Below are 24,782 nucleotides of genomic sequence, written 5' to 3'. Positions count from 1 at the left end.
ATTCCACACCTGCTGCCAGGGTAGTGGAGGAAGAAGAAACGTAAGAAGAAAGAAGGAAGAGGAAAAAAGGAGAGAGAGGAAGAAGAGGAGGGGGAAGAAGAGGAGGAGGAGGAGGAAAAGGAAGAGGGGAGAGGGAAGAGGACGAGGACGCGGAGGTGGGCCGAAAAAAAAGACATTGTTTTAATATTAGTTAAACTATATAGATTGATCATTCAGTTTCCAACTTCCTCCTCTCCCTCCTCCTCTTCCTCCTCCTCCTCCTTTGATGTTTCCTTTCTTTTTTCATTTCTTCCAACTCTTAGTAATTGGACATAAAAGTGAATAGGGTACAGGAGAGGAGGAGGAAGAAAAAGCCAAGGCAAGAAAAGAAAAGAGAAATTAAATTAAATTTTTAAAAAATGATGTTGAGAGAACGAGGAAGGCAGTTGTAAGAGAAGAGAAGGAGATATGGGAGAGGGGAAGGAGAGAGAGAGAGAGAGAGAGAGAGAGAGAGAGAGAGAGAGAGAGAGAGAGAGAGAGAGAGAGAGAGGTACAAGGTTTCATATTGAGGGCATTCCTATCACCCTGTCCCCTGGCAAGCTCTCTACATCACCCCCACCCTGCTACCACCACCTCCATCACCACCACCACCACCACCACCACCACCACCACCACCACCACCATCCTACTACCCAACAGCCACTGTACTCCTACCACCTCCACCACCAACATTCCAACTACCACAAGCACCATCTCTACCATGCACCACCACCACTATCACTAACACTACCACTTCCTCCATCATTCCACCACTACCTATATCCACTGCTGCCTTCACCACTATTCTGCCATCACTAACGCCGCCAACACCATCAACCACTATTATTGTTACCGCTAATAGTAAAAGATATGCCCTATATTAATCTTCTTTTTTTTTCATTTTTCCATTTTGTGCGTGAAATAGGAAGTTAATATGGATGTAATGAGGAGAAAGAGGAGGAGGAGGAGGAGGAGGAGGAGGAGGAGGAGGAGAAGAGAGGAAGACGAACAGCAACAACAGCAATAGAAGCAGCAGGGAAATAAATTTTAAAAAGGAAAAGAAGAGAAGCACTTAGGTGAGGAGGTGAAAGAAAGAGAAGAACAAAAAGAAGAAGAAGAAGAAGAAGAAACAGAAGAAGAAGAGGAAGAGATGACAATAGAGAGGGAGGAAAAAGTAGGAATAGAATAGTTTAACAGTGGGAAGAGAGAAGAAAAAAGAGGAAAAAGACAAGATGCAAGAAAAATAAAAGAAGAAAAGGGAAAAAAAGGAGGAGGAGGAGAAGGAGAAGGAGGAGGAGGAGGAATATACTCGTATGTACATGGCTTCTTCTCGTCGTCATGTGAGGAATGGAGACAAGGCGCCAGGGTGGAAAGTGTCACGTGAGCGTCAGGTGCTGTGTCACGTCTACCTGTGTGTCTGTCAGGTGAAGATGAGTAAGGAAGCTAGCGATGACCTCCTTGTGTGTGTGTGTGTGTGTGTGTGTGTGTGTGTGTGTGTGTGTGTGTGTGTGTGTGTGTGTGTGAGAGAGAGAGAGAGAGAGAGAGAGAGAGAGAGAGAGAGAGAAATGCAAAACAAAAACTACAGGGCTGAGCAAAAGTGTCAGCAAGGTGGGAACACACACACACACACACACACACAAGCCAAGTGGAGCAACCAAGGGTTGTCCTGATCTCCTTGCTGGTGGACCAAGCTTCTCTAGGTTTGCTAATTCTGAACCTCAACCTAGAGAGACGAAGAGAGGATGAGAAGAAAGAAGAGGAAGGTGAGGAGGAGAAGGAGGACGACGACGACGACGGAGAAAAGAAGAAGAAGAAGAAGAAGAAGAAGAAGAAGAAGTAGTAGTAGTAGTAGTAGTAGTAGTAGTAGTAGTAGAAGAAAAGGTAGAAGAAGAGGAAAATGAAGATGAAGAAGAACAAGAACAAGAAGAAAAAGAAGAAAGGTAATAATGATGATTATGATCAATATCAACAAGAAAAGCAACTACTACTGCCACTACTTCTACTTCTACTTCTACTTCTACTTCTACTACTACTACTACTACTACTACTACTACTACTACTACTGCTGCTGCTGCTGCTGCTGCTGCTGCTGCTGCTGCTGCTGCTACTACTACTGCTGCTACTGCTACTACTACTACTACCATCATTATTGATATACCACTACTACTACTACTACTACCACACCATCATTATTGACACCACTGCACTGCACTGCCACCACCACCACCACCACCACCACCACCACCACCACCACCACCACTGCTGCTGCTGCTGCTGCTGCTGCTGCTGCTGCTGCTGCTGCTGCTGCTGCTGCTACTACTACTACTACTACTACTACTACTACTACTACTACTACTACTACTACTGATAACAATAATAATAATAATAATAATAGTAATAATAATAATAATGATAATAGTAATAATAATAATGATAATAATAATAATAATAATAGCAATAGTAATACCGCGATGAGAACGTAAAAAAGAAGAAAGATAATGATGTTGACAACAACAACAACAATTTCTACTACTACTACTACTACTACTACTACTACTACTACTACTACTACTACTACTACGAAGAGGAAAAAAAGCATCAAGAGTAAAGAAGACAAGTAAAAGGACACTAGAGAAGAGATGAAATAAGAAGGACGAAGATGTATTGAGAATATAAAAGACAGGAGGGACGGCGGAGGAGGAAGAGGAAGAAAAGAAGAAAGAAGAAAGACACTGATGGTTTCTTTAAAACTACGCCTCGAGTATCCCCGAAGCCTCCCACCTAGTTGGCTAACGGCACAGACTCCCTTTCATTATCTTCGTTCGGAGTTTCCTTTTTCCCTATTAGCCTCGACTTTGCTTTAGTTTTGGCATCAGTGATCACGGCCGACCTTCACAGAGTAATCCTTTGAGAACACTTACCGCGCCAAGATCGCTCCCTCTCACCCCCGAACACCTGGACATAGATTTAACGTGGTACCATGGCCTTTATTCTCAAACGCTTAACCCCTTCAGTACTGGGAATCATTTTTACCTTGAGTTTTGGGTATGATTAGACTATTCTACATACGTACATACGTTACGTCTGTGGAGGTCAAAAACTTAATAGGCAGAGTATTCACTATTTTAATCCCCAAATAAGTTTCTGAACCTGTATAAAATCACCAAATAGTAATCAGAAGTAATATGAACACGCGTCATGGTATTGATGGGCTTAAACGCTTTGTCCTCTCTCACCACTGCTATTCTCAAAGGTCACAGAGATGATTAACCGGGTTTTCAAGTGTGTTTCCCCTGGTAGTAGTATGGGGAGCTTGTCAATCTGTCACTAAAACCGTAAAAGCACTTTAATCTAGACTCTTTGGCAAGCAGTGAGTGAAGATACGGCACAAGAGTATTTTTGGAAATATGGACTATTGGCTGAACTTTCCTGCTCTCATAAACACTGAGGGAGACTTTGGCCTCAAGTGGAATCATGCTGACTAGTGGTGGTGGTGGTGATGGTGAATAATGCCACTCAGCTGACTAAAAACCACACCACTGAATAAATTTAGGAGTTTTGGTGCATTTTTCTTTCATTTTTCTTCTTTTTTTTTTTTTTTTTTTTTTACATTACAAGGGCACTGGCCAAGGGCAAACAAAGTGTTGGAAAAAAAAAATCCCGCTGGTTGCCAGGCCCTGTTAAGAGGAAAGTAGAAAGAGAAAAAACAAAAAAATCTAAAAGGAGGGTCCAGTTAACGTAAGAGGTGTCTTGACACTCCTCTTTTGAAAGAGTTTAAGTCATAGGCAGGTGGAAATACAGACACAGGTAGAGAGTTCCAGAGTTTACCAGTGTAGGGAATGAAGGAGTGAAGATACTGGTTAACTCTTGCATTAGGAAGATGGACAGAATAGGGATGAGAAGAAGTAGAGAGTCTTGTGCAGCGAGGCCGCAGGAGGGGGAAGGCATGCAGTTAGCAAGTTCAGAAGAGCAGACAGCATGAAAACAGCGGTAGAAGACAGATAAAGATGCAACATTGCGGCGGTGACTTAAAGAATCAAGACAGTCAGTTAGAGGAGAAGAGTTGATAAGACGAAAAGCTTTAGATTCCACCTTGTTTAGTAAAGCTGTGTGTGGATCCCCCAGACATGAGAGCCATACTCCATACACGGGCGGATAAGGCCCTTGTACAGAGCAAGCAGCTGGGAGGGAGAGAAAATGGACGAAGACGCCATAGGACACCTAACTTCTTGGAAGCTGATTTAGCAAGAGTAGAGATGTGAAATTTCCAGTTTAGATTTTTAGTGAAGGATAGACCGAGTGTGTTTAATGTAGAGGAGAGGGAAGTTGAGTGTTATTGAAGAAGAGAGGATAGTTGTCTGGAAGGTTATGTCGAGTAGATAGTTGTAGAAATTGAGTTTTTGAGGCATTGAACAAAACCAGGTTTTCTCTGCCCCAATCAGAAACAAGTGAAAGATCAGAAGTTAGGCGTCCTATAGCATCTCGCCTTGAGTCATTTAATTGTTGTTGGGTTGGGCGTCTGTTGAACGCTGTTGAATAATGCAGGGTGGTATCATCAGCATAGGAGTGGATAGGGCATTGAGTCAGATTTAGGAGATCATTGATGAATAATAGAAAGAGAGTGGGTGATAGGACAGAACCCTGTGGAACACCACTGTTGATAGTTTTAGGGAAGAACAGTGACCGTCTACTACAGCAGCAATAGAACGATCGGAAAGGAAACTGGAGATGAAGGTACAGAGAGAAGGATAGAATCCGTAGGAGGGTAGTTTAGAAATTAAAGATTTGTGCCAGACTCTATCGAAGGCTTTCGATATGTCAAGGCCGACAGCAAAGGTTTCACCGAAGTCCCTAAAAGAGGATGACCAAGATTCAGTTAGGAAAGTAAGAAGATCACCAGTAGATCTGCCTTTACGGAAACCATACTGGCAATCAGAGAGAAGGTTGTGAGCTGATAGATGCCTCATTATCTTCCTATTAAGGATAGACTCAAAGGCTTTAGAAAGGCAGGAAATCAAAGCTATAGGGCGGTAGTTAGAAGGATTGGAGTGGTCACCTTTTTAGGGACAGGTTGAATGTGAGCAAACTTCCAGCAAGAAGGATAAATAGAAGTAGAGAGACACAGATGAAAGAGTTTGACCAGGCAGTGAGCGAGTTCGGAAGCACAGTTTTGAGAACAACAGGAGGGACTCCATCCGGACCGTAAGCCTTCCGAGAATCAAGGCCAGAGAGGGCCAGGAAAACGTCTTTATAAAGAATTTTAATTTTAGGGATGAAGTAGTCAGAGGGTGGAGGAGTAGGAGGAATATGCCCAGAATCATCCAAAGTTGAGTTGGTAGCAAAGGTTTGAGCGAAGAGTTCAGCTTTAGAAAAGAAGAGACAGCTGTAGAGCCATCTGGATGAAGTAAAGGAGGGAAAGACGAAGAAGTAAAGTTGTTAGAGATATTATTGGCTAGATGCCAGAAATCTCGAGAGGAGTTAGAATTGGAAAGACTTTGACATTTTCTATTGATGAAAGAGTTTTTAGTAAGTTGGAGAATAGATTTGGCATGATTACGGGCAGAAATATATAGGGCATGAGTTTCAGCAGTTGGATGGCTACGGAACCGTTTGTGAGCCGCCTCTCTATCATTGACAGCACGAGAACAAGCAGAGTTAAACCAAGGCTTTTTAGCTTTAGGGTTAGAGAAAGTATGAGGAATGTATAGCTCCATGCCAGAGATAATCACCTCTGTTATGCGCTCGGCACAAAGAGAAGGATCTCTGACATGAAAACAATAATCATCCCAAGGGAAATCAGAATAGTACTGCCTTAGTTCCTTCCACTTAGCAGAGTTAAAATGCCAGAAGCACCTCCGCTTAGGCGGGTCCTGAGGCTGCACTGGAGTGATAGAACTGGTAACGGAAATCACTTAGAGAGAGAGAGAGAGAGAGAGAGAGAGAGAGAGTGAGGAAGCGAGTTTTTTGTATTCTTTTATGTGTGCAGTTTTACTTATTTTATGTTCGGAATACTAGAAAATCATAAAAAAAACATCTTGGGAAATATTTCGGCATACTTATGAAAATGGAGGAATGGGTAAAATGGTAAAGAATGGACCAAGGAGACTGAAGAGAAAGCAGACAAGATATTAAATGAGATAGAACAGGCAGATAGAAAAAAAACAATAACCAAAAAGAAGAGGCACAGAGGAGAATAAAAGAAATTTGAGAGAGATGGCACGGAAAAAAAAAAGGTAGAGAAGGATAATAGAGGAAGGAAAATATTGGAGAAAAATGGAAAGGAAACGGAAGAGAACGAGACGAGACAGAAACAAAAAGAGGAGAGGGAAAAAAAAGAAGTGAGGAAGAGATGAGAAAGAAAAAGAGTGAAAAAAAGCTAGTCTTAAAGGGAGAAGGAGAGAGAAAGAATAAAGAGCGATACAAAAGAAAGGAAATGACTGAGAGGGAGAACAAGAAAGGAGATAATTAGATATATCAAAGAGATATAAGAGAGAGAGAGAGATAGGGGAGAGAAGATATGAAACGGGAGGTAGAGAGAGAAATGAGCTTGGCGGAGAAAGAAAAGGAGAGGAAAGAAAAGAGAGACCAGTGAAAAAAGAGAAGGTGAACTAGAACAGGGTGTAGGGAGAGGGAAATAAAAGGAGAGATGATAAGAAAAAGGATGGAGAGGGAGTGGTGGGAGGAAAAGAGAGGGCAGGAAAAGGAATCCCGGATGTGACTTCGGGATGTTTATTCCACGCTTGCTTGGCCTCTGGCAGCTCCTGGGTGCCCTTGCAGTGTGTGTGGGTGTGGGTGGGCGGCAGTGTGTGTGTGTGTGTGTGTGTGTGTGTGTGTGTGTGTGTGTGTGTGTGTGTGTGTGTGTGTGTGTGTGTGTGTGTGTGTGTGGGTGCATGGGTGGGTGTGGGTGTTGCATCATTTCAACACCCTAGCAAGTCTGCTAATTTCGTGTGTACGTGTGTGTGTGTGTGTGTGTGTGTGTGTGTGTGTGTGTGTGTGTGAGAGAGAGAGAGAGAGAGAGAGAGAGAGAGAGAGAGAGGGAGGGAGAGAGTGGGGAGAAAAAGGAAAGAGATATTTTAACGATTACGCTGTTTACAGTATTTGCCTTTAGTGTCGTTCTTGCTTAGTGGTGCTGGGAAGACTGAAGAAGACGGAAAGGTATGAGGAAAAGAAAGTAAAAAGAAATAGGTAGGAAGGAATAGAAAGAAGGAAGTAAGGAAGATGTGATTGAAAAGGAAGAAAGGAGAGAACAAGGAAGAAAGATTAGGAAAAATAAATAAAATTATTGAATATATTTAATACTTTCCTTACAGACTAAGAGAGAGAGAGAGAGAGAGAGAGAGAGAGAGAGAGAGAGAGAGAGAGAGAGAGAGAGAGAGAGAGAGAGAGAGAGAGAGAGAAGGGAAGTCCACTCAAAATAACTGAGGTCCCTTCCTGTTGTCTCCCTTCCTCCTTCCCTCTCTCCCTTCCTTTCTCTTTCTCTCTCCCTTCATTTGACTCTCCAATCTTTCATTTGCATCACTGCGGGAGGCGAGGGAAGGATGAGTGGAGGGAAGGGATGAGTGCAAAGAAGAGATGGGTGAAGGGAAGTTCTTTTAAGTAGAGGAATGTGTGTGTGTGTGTGTGTGTGTGTGTGTGTGTGTGTGTGTGTGTGTGTGTGTGTGTGTGTGTGTGTGTGTGTGTGTGTGTGTGTGGAGGTGTAAGGACGTGGTGGAAGTGAGTGAATGACTGGAAGATTGTGGGTAAAGGAAATTTCTGTATGTGGTTAAAACACATTATCTGCTGGGAAGGGAAATACGAGGGAAGAAGTTAATTGAAAGAGGGAAAGTTATCAATGGAAGGAAGCTTATAAGTGGGTGTAGGGAAATATTCAGTTACCTTTATGACGACGATGACTACGATGATGGCACTCAGCACATATTCGGAAACATTTCCCCCGCCGCATCTTCAGCATTTTCAAAGGCCTTTATTTTATTTTTTTTTTTTGTTTGTTTGTTTGTTTGTTTATTTGAAGTGACATGGGTTTTTAAGAATGTTTCTGTAATTCTAGTGACATGTTAACGAGTTTTCTGCATGATCAACAGGAAAAATACTCTTTAGATCTTGGCTAATCGTCTCTTTGTTGATTGCGGTGAGAGAGGGAAGCGTTTCTGAATATGGCTCTCACTCAGGTTGTTCAAGGTTTACAGTGAAGAGTGAGCCCTTAGTTTTATTCGCCGTCGAATGAATGGGGCGTGTGGTGAGTGGAGATTATTAGCCTTGCCTTTGTAAATCCAATCCCGGAACCTTTAATTTTCATCCGCACGGTAAAACTTGGCTATCGCACGACACGTGATTCTCAAGACCGTGCTGTGTATTAATCTCTCGGTCTGTCTGTCTGTCTGTCTGTCTGTCTGTCTGTCTGTCTCTCTCTCTCTCTCTCTCTCTCTCTCTCTCTCTCTCTCTCTCTCTCTCTCTCTCTCTCTCTCTCTCTCTCTCTCTCTCTCTCTCTCTCTGACCTGCATTCTGAAGTGCTTCGCTCTCTCACCATGACTACTTTCAAGGGCCACAAAGATGATCAGCCGAATTTTCAAGACTGTTTGTCCAGTTAATGATGTAGAAATATTGTATTGACAATGCGTTACTCTTGAAAAAAAAAAACTAAATAAATAAAACAGGAGTCTTGAAAGTAATCGAGATCCAGACAAATGTGTTCAGAATATGGTCCCTCATCTCTCTCTCTCTCTCTCTCTCTCTCTCTCTCTCTCTCTCTCTCTCTCTCTCTCTCTCCCGTGGCTCAAATGTGTCCGCCGCCCACCGCCTGCGAGCGATGCGGCAGGAATGGGTGGTGACGCGGTGGAGCCGATAGACTTGGCAGGGCAGCGGTGGTCACATGAGGAAGGGGAGGCCCTGCAGGAGATGGGGGAAAGAGGGGAGGGGGAACATACACTGTCACAAAGAGGAGAGGAGGAGGGAATAGGGAGAATGGAACAATGGGGTACAGGCTGTGGGACTGTTGTTAATACCATGTGTTAGTTAATTGTTTGTTTGTGTGATAGTGATTGTTACGACCTGTTTTAAAATCTGTTCGTACCACGACTATTCTCTAAAGATTTTAGATTAAGTGACACGGGTTCTAGTAATGGAGGAATATGATTCATAAATTATCAACAGGAGAAACACTTGAGAACTCGGCTAATCATCACTGTGGTCTTTGAAAATAGTCGTGGTGAGAGAGCAAATTGTTTCTAAATATCAGTACTACATGTGTGTTGATAGTTTTCACCACGTATATGATAGTAGTTGTTAATGCGAAGGTAGTAGTCGGTGGGGCAGGTAACGTATGTAAGTACATACGTCTGTTAGTGGTGGTAGTGGTGGTGGTAGGTGAGTCACCTGTGTGCTGGGCCAAGTGTGTGGGTGGCAGGTATATAGTCAGTCAGGTAGTGGTACTTAATATACATACTTGTTACTTCCCCTTTCGTCCCCCGTCATCCCCATGTGTGTGACCCTCACGTGTTTCCTTCCCTCACTTCCCATCTTCTCCTTTCCCTCCTTCTCCCTCCTTCAACTTTTTCTTTCTTACTTTTCTAGTCATTCTCCCTCCCCTTACCTCTCTCTCTCTCTCTCTCTCTCTCTCTCTCTCTCTCTCTCTCTCTCTCTCTCTCTCTCTCTCTCTCTACACACACACACACACACACACACACACACGCGCGCGCGCGCGCGCGCGTGCGCGCACGCACTATCACGTAGAGTACTGAATAATTGATTCTTGCTGGAGTGAGAGTCACGTGGGTGGAGCTCCCGGAATATTTAGGGTGGAAGGAATGGAAGAAGCGAAGACTCCTTTGGAGGAAGATTGTTGATATGGGTGAGGGAAGGGATGTTGCTGGGAAAGATTGGATGTATAAGAGAGCGTTCGAGCATGATATGGATATGATGGCTGTAGAAATTTTGCGATCTCGGGCCAGCGAATTTCTTATGTGGTTTTGGTTCTTTAGAAAGAAATTGGCCAGTGAGACTTTGAAGGAATGTCGAAAATGCTGAGGGATCGTGACAACTACTATAGTACAGTAAAAGCAATGGCTCCATCCACCTATCTTTGCTCCTAGGCAGGACTGGCAGAACTGAGAATATAAAGGTACTTATGTACATGCAGCACTGAAAAGTTTCATAGAAATTTATGTATTGTTCATTATCAAGACAAAAACTAATACTACTTTAACTGCTATAACCCCGCCTCAAGAAGTTGTGGAAGTTCGTCAGTGAAAACCTGAAAAAAACAACATTCATGAAAAAAATGAAGCTAAAAGTAAATGAAAAAATATCACAATTAACTTTTCTATTGATCTTTGCAACGCAGTGTCATAACATCAACGATATTAGATGACAGAGAATTAGAGATGCTGAAGGCCTGATTATAGAAGTGATTGCCTTTGACGAAATTCATTATTCGATTATCTTATAAAACTGTTACGTCTTGTTATGTTTGAAGGAGTCAGTGTAAAGTAATCTTTAACTCTGGCGTTATTTAATCTTCCGTATATTTTGAATACTATTTTACTTAATGGATGAATAAATATAATTGTTTCACTTGTGATAAAAGGATGAATAGTAATATTTATCATGGTAGGAAGAGGACCAGAAAGATGAGGAGAAAGAACAAGAAAGTAAAAAGTACATGGATAAATAAGATGAGTTATACAAAATTATTAGAGTCATGCTGCTTTGAAATAGGGACAGTGGCATTTCCGAGCCAGACCTAAGAGAAGACCCGTGGGCACGAGAGGCTAGAATGGGACAATATGGGAAAGTTACGTAGGTAAAAGGAAGGAAAGAGTGGATTGGCAGTCAGGATAAGTCAAGAATGATGTTGCTCGACTATTTTGGAAACTCCATGTCGCTACGGATATAGTTTTGTTGGTCTATTTTGAGGCTGCCATCAGAATAGGGAGAGCCAAGTTATTTCCATCGAGTACGTCAGGTTGCGCTTTGGGGACTCAACGAGACTCTTAATTCTGCTTACTTGTGGGATGGAACCAGCAATCCTCTTTGTGTTTTTGTATTAAAGAGAGAGAGAGAGAGAGAGAGAGAGAGAGAGAGAAAGAGGTCTTTGTTCGTGTGTGTGTGTGTGTGTGTGTGTGTGTGTGTGTGTGTGTGTGCCCCGAAGAAAATGCCTTCAAGGAGGCAGCATTTTTTTTTTGCGTTGCGTGTGTGTGTGTGTGTGTGTGTGTGTGTGTGTGTGTGTGTGTGTGTGTGTGTGTGTGTGTGTGTGTATGAGTGTGTGTATCAAGGGACCCACATTGCGGTGCACGTGTCGAATCAATTATTCTTTCTCCTTCCACAAAGAACGAAGATGAAAACAAAGAAGAGAAAAGACACATACACAAAGAATTGATACAAAAATAAGAACACTTTTAAAACTAACTCTCTCTCTCTCTCTCTCTCTCTCTCTCTCTCTCTCTCTCTCTCTCTCTCTCTCTCTCTCTCTCTCTCTCACAAAACTATACGCCATCTACTCTTCTTCGCTTCGGAAACTCTCCGCTATTCATTGTTACCATTGGATAGATTGGGTTAGGTTTGTTTCGGTGATGACAAACTCATCACACATAAGGAAGAACTGCACTTGTCTTACTTTTATACACTGTTAGTTGATGACACGTAACCTAAATTTTGGCCTCCTCCCGTCTCACCCTTCTTGCTCCAATCCACCACATCCCCATCCTGCTCTTCCTTGCCCCTCCCCATCCCACCTTTCTTGCTCCCGTCCCTGCCCAACCCCACTCTCGCCTCACCCCGCCCACTCACTACTGCGTCCTATATAATAATTTCGTCTTAGCCAAACCTACTGAGGCAGAAAAAAAGATAACCTTAACATAGAATTAGATACTCTCTCTCTCTCTCTCTCTCTCTCTCTCTCTCTCTCTCTCTCTCTCTCTCGTGTGTGTGTGTGTGTGTGTGTGTGTGTGTGTGTGTGTGTGTGTGTGTGTGTGTGTGTGTGTGTGTGTGTGTGTGTGTGTGTGTGTGTGTGTGTGTGTGTGTGTGTGTGTGTGTGTGTGTTTTCTTTGTGTAGATTTTCTTCCATGAAAAATAAGAAACAATCTAAAAAGAATATATGGAGAAAGGAAGGAAGATGAGTCTACAAATAATCTCACTAATCACACTATTCCCTCAGGTCATAGCGAGCAGTTATTTCTCCCGAGACAAAGACGTGCCATGACAACACCATTGCATAACTCATTGTGAACCTTCCGTCACAACTTGCCTGGACTAACGGTGGCTTACCGAGACTGCCTCACACTCACCAATCCTTCACACTCCACATCTGTGTTATTTCGTTCCCTTATGATTATTAGTATGGCCGGATAATGAAACCGAAATATTGATGAGAAGACCATTTTACTTCCATTTTTTTCTAAAAACACAGTACATAGAGAGAAAATAAAGAACAATGTTATTTGCACCTATCCATATTTTCTGTTAAATACGTAATATCTGAAAAAAAAAACAGCTTTCATAATCATATTTACGCCTTATTTACATTTTATGATTATTACATAGTATCTGAAAAAAATATTGTTATTATTGAAGACTATTATCCCATTTGGTGGTGTGTGTATACTGCAGATTTCATTCATCTAATTGTTACTGTTATTCACTTTCATTCAAGTCATTAGTGTTGCTGGTTACGATGAAAATATGTTAATGTTAATTTTGTAAGAACTTTTTTCTTCTTTTTCTCTCTGCTGAATGGCCTGTGAAAAATCATTCAAGAGCTAATCTACCAAATGAATAGTTCTAATACACCTCACCACACGCTCCTTTCATTCTTCACTCCTTCATCACTCACCACACGCTCCTTCACTCTTCACGCCTTCATCACACGCTCCTTCACTCTTCACGCCTTCATCACACGCTCCTTCACTCTTCACGCCTTCATCACACGCTCCTTCATTCTTCACGCCTTCATCACACGCTCCTTCACTCTTCACGCCTTCATCACACACTCCTTCACTTTCCACGCCTTCATCACATGCTTCTTCAATCTTCTTCATACATATTCATCATACTTTCATTATGATTTGATGATTCGTAATGTAAATATAAAATATTCACATTTCAAAGAGGAGCGAGTTTTGTGTCAGTAGATGCATCGTTTTTATAGATCCATATTCAGAAACACTTTGGCACCGCACCTCGATCTCCACTTCTCTCCGAAGGCTTTAGTTGAAATAACGCAGGATTTTATTGAAGTGTTTTACGGTTCTAGCGACAGATTAACAAGATTTCTGCACCATTAACAGGAGAAACACTCTTGAGAATCTGGCTGATCTCTGTCCATGGTCTTTGAAAATGGTCATGATAATAAAACAATGAGTTAAAATTTTGATTGATATGAATCTAAGCTATGAAAAGAACCCGAAGCTGAGGTAGGGTCTGTCTTTTTGTTATCGTTGTTTTTTTATTTGATTTAATTTATTTGTTCATTTATTAATGTATTTATTTTTTTAGGGAAGAGACAGTGGAAAGGATCTTTTCGTCATCATTTTATGGACGTTGCATGAACGGCCATGATACTCAGAGATCTAGGCAGGGTGTAACTGCTTGCAGGATATATCATGAGCATCTGAATGATTTTTCTTATATCTTCTCACTGCTGGAGTTTGCGTTTTGGTTACAGGGAATGAGAAACAAGAGGAGAGAGAGAGATAGAGTGAAGAGTCTTGGTGAGATAAACATGATGGAAAGATCTTAATCATTTCGTGGCCCTTGTGTGTGTGTGTGTGTGTGTGTGTGTGTGTGTGTGTCCTGGACCGTTGTGACGTGTGTCCGCGTTACAGAGGCATCGTGACGAACACAAGAGGGAGGGGGCAGGAGCAAGGGCCGCTGAGATGAACTAAAAATACTCTCAGCAACCCACTAACCCCGCAAAGTGGGGCGGGCCCTATCCCCCTCCTTGCGTCTCTGCCCGCGCCCCGCGCACTGCGACCACCTCAGAACGACACGAGACGCCCCAGGGAGCACCGCGCCCTCCTCCCTCGGTACGGTGATACTGACGCAGCGAGTGTGCGTGGTAGTGTGCAGTGTTGACGTGGTGATGGCAGCGGGTACTCATCCTCCAAGAGTGTACAGATAGCAAAATTATAAGCCAGGTGGCTGCCGTGCTTGAAGACAAAGGTTAGTGTCGAGTGTTGGCGCCGACGCCGTCCAAAATATACTGGGAAGCTGTTTCACTGTGGGGCGAGTGAGTGTCGCCAGCAAGCCGGTGAGGCGCTCGCCCGAGGCAGCACGAAAAGTGGCAAAGTTCCTCAGGCTAAATGGACGACGCCAGGTACCTTATAATGTTGCCTTCAGTTGAATGAAACTATGCTGGCCCTGGGACAGTCGAAGGCTGGTGTGAACTGCAACATAGAAAGGGTTTCTTATTCTTAATTGTGTGTGACTGCAGCGAAAAATTGGAGTTTTGTTCATTGCGAGATAGTGTGGGACAGGAATGAATAAAAGCATTGTTTAGAGAGAGAGAGAGAGAGAGAGAGAGAGAGAGAGAGAGAGAGAGAGAGAGAGAGAGAGAGAGAGAGAGAGAGAGAACATAAGAACTTAAGAAAAGAGGAAAGCTACAAGAGGCCGCCAGGCCTACACGTGGCAGTCCCTGTCTGTTTAAAGCTACCTAATTCCATCTATCCTCCCCATCCATGAACTCGGAGAGAGAGAGAGAGAGAGAGAGAGAGAGAGAGAGAGAGAGAGAGAGAGAGAGAGAGAAGGAAAAGGAAGCAGCATAGCGGATCTGATTTAACTGGAAGAAATATCAAGCAGGGCCAACCGTGAAAGATGGGAGGCAAAGAGCCGAGAATGGAGGACAGGATAAAATAAATGAGGTATCCGCTTAAACTTGACAGTTTCTCCTGTTCTTTTTTTTTTTATTGAAAACTAATTTTTTCCAGCCCCATTTTCTCCTTTTCGCCCTTCTCCAGACATGAATAAAGTATCTATTACTTCAACAAATTCTTGTGTTATTAGATGATTATTTATATTTTCTTTATTTTTTTTTTGTAATATTCTCTCTCTCTCTCTCTCTCTCTCTCTCTCTCTCTCTCTCTCTCTCTCTCTCTCTCTCTCTCTCTCTCCTCCCTCCTTTTCATAGTAACATTTTCATGCTAATCTTCATTTGGTTCTCTTGCTTCCATACTTCCAAATTGGAAAGTTACCGTAATTTCTGCAAACAATCTCGTTACAACCGATTAGTCTGTTGTTATTTACTTACCTGTGTGTGTTGTTATTCTTCTTCCTCCTCCTCCTCCTCCTCCTCCTCCTCCTCCTCATCATCATCATCATCATCATCATCATCATCATCATCACCCATGCTTTCCCTTAATAATTGAAAATAATGATAAACGTTCAGTAATAGTGGGCGTAACAACATAGTTCAGACGGAGGCAAAGTGGACGTGATTGGTTCATTGGCTACTCCGAGAAGCGCGTCAACCATCGGGCTTGATACCTCATGTACTTGGTCCGGTGGTGTGTTAGAGAGAGAGAGAGAGAGAGAGAGAGAGAGAGAGAGAGAGAGAGAGAGAGAACTGATGATGGTGGTGGTGGAGGAAGAGGAGGAGGAGGAGGAGAAGGAATTTCCATGCTTATTTTAGAGTAAGAAATATGCGTAGGTACCGCGGGAGAGTGCCAAGGCTTCGTCAGCCCAGCTCTTCTCTTTCTCCCCCGCGGCGTGGCATGGCTCACTGTAACGGAAAAATGGACATACTAGCGTTTTATGTGAGAGAATTGTAGGGCGAATGGTTCGAGGACCTGAGACGCTATTCGAACAAGAAAGAGACGATTTGGCTGCAGCTAGCTGCTTTGTGTCAAAGAATTTTCAGTGCAGCGCGAGAACACGTTCTGAAGAGATGTGTGTTGCCATCCACCTCCACGAGTATTTGTGGTACGCCTCTGAAACGTTTTATGGGTAGTGATGCTAAAGGGGATCTAGGGATTTTCAAGAGTCTCGGGACGCGCCAATGTGTTGTAAGACTTGTAGCGGTAGGACCAATGTAAATATAGCTCTATAGGTCCTAAGAAAGTCCATCTTGTGGTATATGTAAAGATGAGACACTGTGGTGATAGTAATGATGGTGGTTGTTGTTACGTATAAGTTTTGTATTCTTTAGCATTGGCTGAGAGAGAGAGAGAGAGAGAGAGAGAGAGAGAGAGAGAGAGAGAACAGTAATTATCTATTAGAGTATAAATTCTTTTTTTTTTTTTTTTGTAATAGGGTTAGAATAGTGGTGTAGGGTATAGCTGAACACTACAGCGTTACATTAATGCCAGAAGAAAAGGATGGGTTAATATTGTGAGTATTATATGAGAATATGATAGTTATGCATGTTATCAATTCATTACATTTGTTTGAATCTCTCTCTCTCTCTCTCTCTCTCTCTCTCTCTCTCTCTCTCTCTCTCAACACATTGGTTATGATTGTTTTTTTCTGTGTGTGTGTGTGTGTGTGTGTGTGTGTGTGTTATTTCTGTACGTATTATTTCACCTAACGGGAGATAAAAAGAATTCTGTTCGCTAATCAACATGTAATATTTTCCCCAGCATAAACCTAACTTTTGGCAAATTTTGGCAGGACCAGAGTTTGGCAAATTGTTTGCGATGATTTTCTTCCTCGCTTCGAAGTAACTGGGATAATTAGAATTGAGTAACGTTAGTACACGAGTCGCTTACAATCTGCATTCCTCAAGTCTGGAAACCTGAAAACACCTTACACATAAATCCATTAATTTCAATCCTCCTCCTTCTCCTCCCCCTCCTCCTCCTCCTCCTCCTCCTCCTCCTCCTCCTCCTCCTCCTCCTTTTCTTTTCTTTTCTTTTCTTCTCTTTTTTTTCTTTTCTTTTCTTTCCTTTTCTTTTCTTTTCTTTTCTTTTCTTTTCTTTTCTTCTTACTACTACTACTACTATTGATGCTACTACTACAACTACTGTTACTGCTACAACCATTCCTCCTCCTCCTCTTCCTCCTCCTCCTCCTCTTCCTCTTCCTCTTCCTCTTTCTCTTTCTCTTTCTCTTTCTCTTTCTCCTCCTCCTCCTCCTCCTCCTCCTCCTCCTACTACTACTACTACTACTACTACTACTACTACTACTACTACTACTACTACTACTACCACCACCACTTCTAGTACCACCACGACTTCTACTACTACTACTACTACTACTACTACTACTACTACTACTACTATACTACTACTACTACTACCAGTTTCAGGAATATTTTTCTGAGAGGTGCTATTCCTGCTTTCTTTTTCGTAGACGTAAATTGTACAATTCGCACATATTTTCATTATAACGGTAAATGCTCTTCCACATGCATAATCCAAACGAGCATATTGTATGAATTAGAACAGTGGTTCCCAAATTTTTCCTGAGCGATTACCAATTGGAGTTCCGTCTCGTACAGTCCCCGCGTACCACCTGGTTCCAGATAAACCCAGTTCCAGCAAATATCAATTTATTCACAAGTAGGACACACAAATGAACTAACAACAAGTAATAACTCAATTTAATGCGAGGAATGCATCTGTTTCTTCTCCACTAGCTGATCGACTGAAATTGAAAATCACATATGATCCCGAATATATTCACATACCAACCACCTAGAAGGCCTTCGCGTAGCACTAAAGTGGTACTCGTGCCACACATAGGGAACCAGTGAATTTTAGTATATTGTAGCTTCGTGTGCCATCTGAAGCAGACGCTTGACTCCATTATGTTATGACATTATCGAATGAGGGAACGCCACTAAAATACGCACAACATAATTATACAGTGCTGTGGTGGGCTGGGGGTAGGGTTTGTAAAAGAGGGGTGAGGCAGGGCGGGGCAAGATATAGGGCGAAGACGAGACCGGTATTCTTAGAGGCAGTCAGGCTGTCCATGCCCGCACTTACTTTACCACTTCCTTCGTTGTAATTCTTCACCTGAAGCATATTGTTTCTCTTTTACGACTTTGGAGGAGGGGTGTTGGCTGGGTGGCGTAGTTGGTTTAAGGCGACTCATGTGTGGGGCCTCCGGTCTAAAAGGCCCGGGTTCGAATCCTTGCTAAACCTAGTTGCCCGGTGGGAGAAGTAGCGTTCTCCAGTTAACCCAAACAGTACCCTATAACCTTAGCTGTTGCGCCGCCTATCGGAATAATTTCCATTTTTACGGCTTTGCTAAAAACACCAACATCCTTGATCAATGCTGGAAGAAAGTCTGGGCCGAGCAGGGATGAAAGCGATGGTGACTCGTCAGAGTATGAATGTCAAGCAGCAGCTTTTATTTTGTTGTGTACTTTATACTCTTTGAAACGAATGAACATATTATATAAATCATTAGCAAGTATGTGTGTTGGGAAGGTGGGAGGGGGATGCACTCACCTGACCCGCGCTTCATTGTCTATAGAATGAGTCTGTCTCACGAGCAGTATGTTGAAGAAATGTTATTTTAGTTTCTGCTGCGATTTTTCAAAATGGGTGAAAGACTCGTGGACAAATGGCTTCATCATAATCCCTTACCCTGCTATTTTCATAACAGTTCCTAATATTTTGGTGATATCAAGAGAGTTCCCATGTTTTGTTTCGAGGTGAGGGAGCAACAAATGTGGCACCATCTTATGGTGGTCGTGATTCGCGATCGAGGCACTCAATATTTATGGGAAACCAGCTACCGGTTCCTCATGATAATGACTGGAGGTACCGCCATGTGCCACCCTATCGTAGAAAGTATGTAAGCGTCGCGCTTTTCACCGGCATCCGGCAGGCCGTATGTGCAGCTCGAAGCCATGGCGCCGGCCGGCTTGGCACCCCGCATGGATATTCTTGGCACTGACCCACTCTTATCTCCTCGCCATTGCTCCTCCCGTATTTCGCCTTTTCCCATCCATCACTGTCTTCCTGCCATCAATCTATCACATTACCCTATAGCTTGAATCACAACCTGGATGTGGCTTTTACTTTATAAGTCAGTGAGACGAGAAGACGGAAGGGTTTAGGACAAATGGTATAGCATGATAGGGCGTGACTTTGCTAAAATGACATCAGGGAATCCTTACAGTGGAAATAGCTAGACTAACCAGCGGATAATTTGGGTACTGTGCAATGGCGGCTGTATTGCTTATCTCTAGGTAGCTAAGGTTAAGCCTCATCACAGCTGATTTCGGTGACAGAGGCGGAAGCTATAGGCTATAGAGCCTCGACTGGGTGCCTCTTCAATCTTGACACGTGCCACGCAGTGGTGCTCTGCTCTTAGAAACACTTTGTAATCGTATGATATTAAAACTGCCCCTGGTGTTGCGGTTAAAACACATACGTTTGTTTGAGGTGGTGAATGGAAAGTTATAACAAAACCTTGGTGGGGGAAACAATGAAATAACCATAAAAGAAAGAGTTGAAATGCATCTTCTATTCCTTAACTTTTCCAGACTGGCCCCCCGATTGGCTTCAAGCGCTGCTCCTCCCCCCATCCTCACCCCTCCCATCCCTTTATACATAGTCACTTTTTTTTTCAAGCTTCAAATAACAAGAAGATTAAACACAAAGATGACTCGTGTTTCACAAGTATAATATTATTCAGCAAACCGATTCATTAAGCAATTCTAGCTGTATTAGTAATATGGAGAGGTAAATCAACCTCTCACCAGTAACCATAATAGGTTCATTGTCTTCACAGTTATTGTTAACGATATGGATGTGCTTGTTGCAGGGATAGCAGCTTCTCAAAATCAGGGGGTGGAGCTCAATAAGAAGTTGCAGATCCACACTTTCAGTAATTTTGCGTCTATTTCTTAGCTTGGTTTGTCGCTCCCTATCGCTCTCTTTACCTTCACCATCCCTCAGATCTTAACAATTTCCAGTTTCCATTGCTCCCAGGGATGAGGTGCCGTCCACTTTGGGAATCAGTGCTCTATATGTGTTTGTATTATATCATTCTCCTCCTCTCCCCAAATTTATAGTGAGACTATTTTCCTAATGTTTCCTCTTTCCTTCTTCCTGCAGCGGGGCCACCTGAGGCAAGATGGCACACCAGCTGGAGCAGCTGTTGACCTGTTGCATTTGTCTCGACCGCTTCCGGAACCCCAAGCTGCTACCATGTCAGCATTCGGTGTGCATGGAGCCCTGCATGGAGGGCCTCGTCGACTACGTCCGTCGACAGGTAAAAGAATTTTTCCCATTCTGTTCAGTTGGTGATGTGAGGAATGATTGATGCATGTAATGTGTGCAGAGAGCGTGACTCTTAAATAACAGAATACCACGTTGATGGGAGGTTAGAGGCCCAGGGGGAACAGGGTGATCACCATGCTGAAGAAGGAATAGGATGAAGGAACAACATATAGGATGGGATTGGTACACATTTTCCTTCAGAGAACGGAAATTTTAGAACATAAGCTATTTTATCTGTGATAGCCTTATGTGTCTTGTGTATCACTATCATTATCATTATTATTATCATTATTATTATTATTATTATTATTATTATTATTATTATTATTATTATTTTATTGTTGTTATTGTTGTTATTATTGCTATTCTTTTCTTTTTTCTATTTCCATTTTTACGTCCGGTTTCCCTATTACATTAGGGCTAGGACGGTGCCTCCTGACAGAGAAGTCAGGAGGACTTTAGTTTTGGCATTTAGGAACCGTTACCCCGAGTGGATGCCCTTCTTAACCTCGGACCGTGGCCAGGATTCGAACCCGTGCTCTTGAGAACCCTGGGGCCCACAAAGCGCGCGCGGTCCCACTGCTATTATTATTGTTATTATTAGTAGTAGTATTAGTATTATTACTATTATCATTATTATCATTATCATGATCATTACTTTTATTTTTATTATTATTGTTATTATTGTTGTTATTACTATTGTCATTTTATATTCTATAAATTAGTGTTATTGTATCCAGTTTACTTGCACAAGGAATTTAACCTCACAGACACAAGTTCTGCCTAGCGTATCCTTCGCTACGGATTGTTGTCAGTCTCCTCTCCGGGCAACGACACTGCGTGACTGCGGTACCTACACAAACCCTGTGAGAAACACACTCACGGTTTCATTCGAGGATGACGAACCCCTGATGAACACATATGTTTTTTGTTTTTTTCGATGACGACGAATCGCTAAAAAATAAGCGGTGCACTATTTTTTCAGGATTAATCAGGAAAGATGCACGAGTGTACCATGATACGTCTTAGTGCTTCCGTGCTTGCACCTTGTCTGGCCAAACTCCCAAACTCTTTCAACTATGTCTATCGACTTCTACCTTTCCTTCTTGCTGGAAGTTTGCCTACATTCAGCCTGTTCGTAAAAAGGGTGACAGTTCTAATGCCTCTAACTACCATCCTATAGTTTTGATCTCTTGCTTGTCTAAGTTTTTTAATCTATCCTCAGTAGGAAGATTCTTAAACATCTGTCACTTCACAATCCTCTATCTGATTGCCAGTATGACTTCCGTCAAGGTCGCTCTACTGTTGATCTTCTGGCGTTCCTTACTGAGTCTTGGTCATCCTCTTTTAGAGATTTCGATGAAACTTTTGCTGTCGCGTTAGACATATCAAAAGCTTTTGAAATAGTCTGGCACAAAGTTTTGATTTCCAAACTACCCTCCTACGGTTTCTATCCTTCTCTCTGCAACTTTTATTTCGTTTCCTACCGTTCTATTACAGCCGTGGTAGACGGCCACTGCTCTTCTCCTAAATCTATTAACAGTGGTGTTCCTCAGGGTTCTGTCCTATCACCCACTTCTTCTTCTTCTTCTTCTTCTTCTTCTGCAGCTGCTTCCATTTTCATATGGGGTCGCTGTTCCTCACTAGTCTTCTCCACAAGGCTCTGTCCCCAACCTCCTCTCCACTCAATCCTCTCTCCATCAGGTCCTCTCCGATGCAATCCTTCCACCTTTTCTTTGGCCTGCCACGTCGTCATCTTCTCTTCACTTCCATATCCAATAGTCTTCTGCCGACATACCGTTCTTCTCTCCTTTTGATATGACCGAACCATCGCATTCTCCTATCTTGTACTTTCTTTGTCACCTCCGTTACTTTGGCTGTTCCTCTTATAAAATTATTTCTCACTTTATCCCTCTTTGTCACACAAAGCATCCAGCTTAACATTCTCATCTCAGCAACCTCCAACTTATTCTCCTGTGCTTTCTTTATTGGCCACGTCTCCGCACCATATAACATTGCGGGTCGAACCACCGATTTGAACACTTTTCCCTTTACTCTGGCACTAATTTTTCGGTCACAGAGCACACCAGTTGTTCTTTTCCAGTCCTATCACCCACTCTCTTTCTATTATTCATTAATGATCGTCTTAACCAAACTTCTTGTCCTATCCATCCCTACATTTTCCACGTCCTTTCAGAGACGACCAACCATTCAGGAAGTCAACAGATCACGCAGGCCAGGGATCCCATAGAACGCCTGACTTCGGATCTTTCTAAGATATCCGATTGGGGCAGAGAAAACTCAATTTCTCCATCTATCAACACGACACAACCTTTCAGACAACTATCCCCTCTTCTTTAATGACACTCAACTGTCTCCCTCTTCCACACTGAATATTCTCGGTCTGTCCTTTACTCATAATCCTAACTGGAAACTTCACATCTCATCTCTTACTAAAACAACTTCTATGAAGTTAGGCATTCTGCGGCGTCTCCGCCAGTTTTTCTCACCTCTCCAGCTGCTAACTCTGTACAAGAGCCTTATCCGTCCTTGTATGGAGTACTCTTCGCATGTTTGGGGGGTTTCATTCATACAGCTTTATTAGATAAGGTGGAATCAAAGGCCTTTCGTCTCATCAACTCTCCTCCTCTGACTGATTGTCTTCAGCCTCTTTCTCACCGCCGAAATGTTGCATCTCTTCCTATCTTTAATCCTTATTTTCATGCTAACTGCTCTACTAATCTTGCTAACTGCATGCCTTCTCTCCTCCTGCGGCCTTGCTGCACAAGGCTTTCTTCTTCCTCTTATCCCTATTCTGTCCAACCCTCTAACACAAGAGTTAACCAGTTCTCAATCATTCATGCCTTTCACTGGTAAACTCTGGAACTCCCTACCTGCTTCTGTATTTCCATCTTCCTACGACTTTACGACTTAACCTCTTATAAGAGAGAGAGGTGTCAAGACATTTATTCCTGGCTTTTGGATGACACTTTCGGACTTTTTAGAGAACCTTCAATTCCAGTGGGTCTTTTTTTTTTTTTTACATTTTGTTGCTCTTGGCAGCCTTTCCTCTTGCATAAAAAAAATAAAAAAAATTGTCACTCGACGTTTCATGACTCCAGAATTTTTGTACACGGTGTTCTCAATAGTTTTTTTATTTTTTTTATTCAATTTTACTTTTTCTGTATCTTGTTTATTTGTGAAAGATCACCTCACAACGTGCTGTGTGGGACGCGGCCTTCACACTACCTAACCTAACATGGGGCCTCACAAAAAGAGGACCTCACAAAGAATATTAACCTAACCTGGACACCACACCAGGGATACTAACCTGCTCTAACTTAGCTTAACTTTGAATGTCACTATGCACTTTAGAAAAATGTTAATCCGTACTACCTAACCTTCTACCTAAAGCAGCGGTTCCCCAGCTCGAGAGAGTATATTACAGTCCCCGTGTACCACCTGGTTCCAGACAAATCAAATTCCTGCAAATATCAGCTTATCCACAAGTAGAACACACATATTAAATAAAAACAAGTAACACAACTCAATTTAATGCAGGGAATGCATCTGTTCTTTTTCCACCAGCTGATCGATGCCAAATAATCTTGTGTAAGGCAATACCTAATAATTTTTCAGAGAAATGAATTCAGGTTTGCTAAAAATTGCATGAGATCCCGATAGTGATCATGTAACACCTGGATGGTCTTCACCTACCACAGGTTGGGAACCATTGTTGTACATCGGGGCTATTATAGATCTTACCATACAACCTTTTTAATATCTGTTGTAGGGAATTTTTACGGAAGTGTCCGCGTCAAGAGATGTTTATCTATTCATATTTATAGGCTATATTTATCAGTAAAATTTAGCACTGTATGCATGATCCGGTCAGAACTACCTTATCAACCATTATATTTCTGGTTTTACTAAGAAATTGGTGGTTTTCATCTGTCCCCCCCTAAAACACCATATTTCATAGAACAATTATGTATATATATGTATATATATATATATATATATATATATATATATATATATATATATATATATATATATATATATATGTATATATATACACACACACACACATAGATGTGTGTGTATGTGTGTATTTATCTAGTTGTAGTTTTACAGGGTCTGGGCTTTATGCTCGTGTGGCCCCGTCTCCGTATCTACACTTATCCAATTTTTCTGTAAAACTACGCACACTCGTTGCTGACACCACTTCCTCATTCAAACTGTTCCAAGTCTCAACACATCTTTGCGGAAAACTATATTTTTTAACATCTCTCAGACATCTTCCATTCCTCAGTTTCTTAACATGCGATCTTGTGCTTCTAATGTCATATTCTTCTCTCAGGATTAGTTTCTCATTATCCACTTGATCCATTCCGTTAATCAATTTATAAACTTGTATCAGATCTCCTCTCTCTCTCCTCTGTTCCAGGGTTGGTAGATCCATAGCTTTTAGTCTCTCCTTATATGTCATCCCTTTAAATTCTGGAACCATTCTTGTAGCCATTTTTTGTAGTCCAACTTTGTGTGTGTGTGTGTGTGTGTGTGTGTGTGTGTGTTTTTTTATTGAAGCTCAGAGAG

At 42.3% G+C, this 24,782-nt stretch overlaps 1 protein-coding gene across 7 annotated transcripts in view; it reads left to right on the top strand.

Moving 5' to 3' along the window:
* LOC123508993 (RING finger protein nhl-1-like) overlaps window positions 1-24,782 on the top strand; it is an 86,795-nt gene that overhangs the window by 21,182 nt on the left and 40,831 nt on the right. For 3 of the 7 annotated variants that reach the window (XR_006676073.1, XR_006676076.1, XM_045263107.1), the window contains exon 3: window positions 20,019-20,175. Coding sequence is in view for 1 of the 7 variants with exons in the window: in XM_045263107.1 (XP_045119042.1) it covers window positions 20,038-20,175 (138 nt within the window). In the remaining 6 variants the exon portion in view is untranslated. Of the gene's footprint in view, window positions 1-13,899; window positions 14,327-15,905; window positions 15,928-20,018; window positions 20,176-24,782 lie in introns of those variants that run through there. The other 4 variants (XR_006676077.1, XR_006676074.1, XR_006676075.1 and 1 more) reach the window with 4 other exon arrangements.

This window comes from Portunus trituberculatus, chromosome 25 (assembly GCF_017591435.1).
Source record: "Portunus trituberculatus isolate SZX2019 chromosome 25, ASM1759143v1, whole genome shotgun sequence".
NCBI lineage: Eukaryota > Metazoa > Arthropoda > Malacostraca > Decapoda > Portunidae > Portunus > Portunus trituberculatus.
Note: the sequence above shows the minus strand (reverse complement) of the source record. Positions and strands in the feature narration are given on the sequence as shown.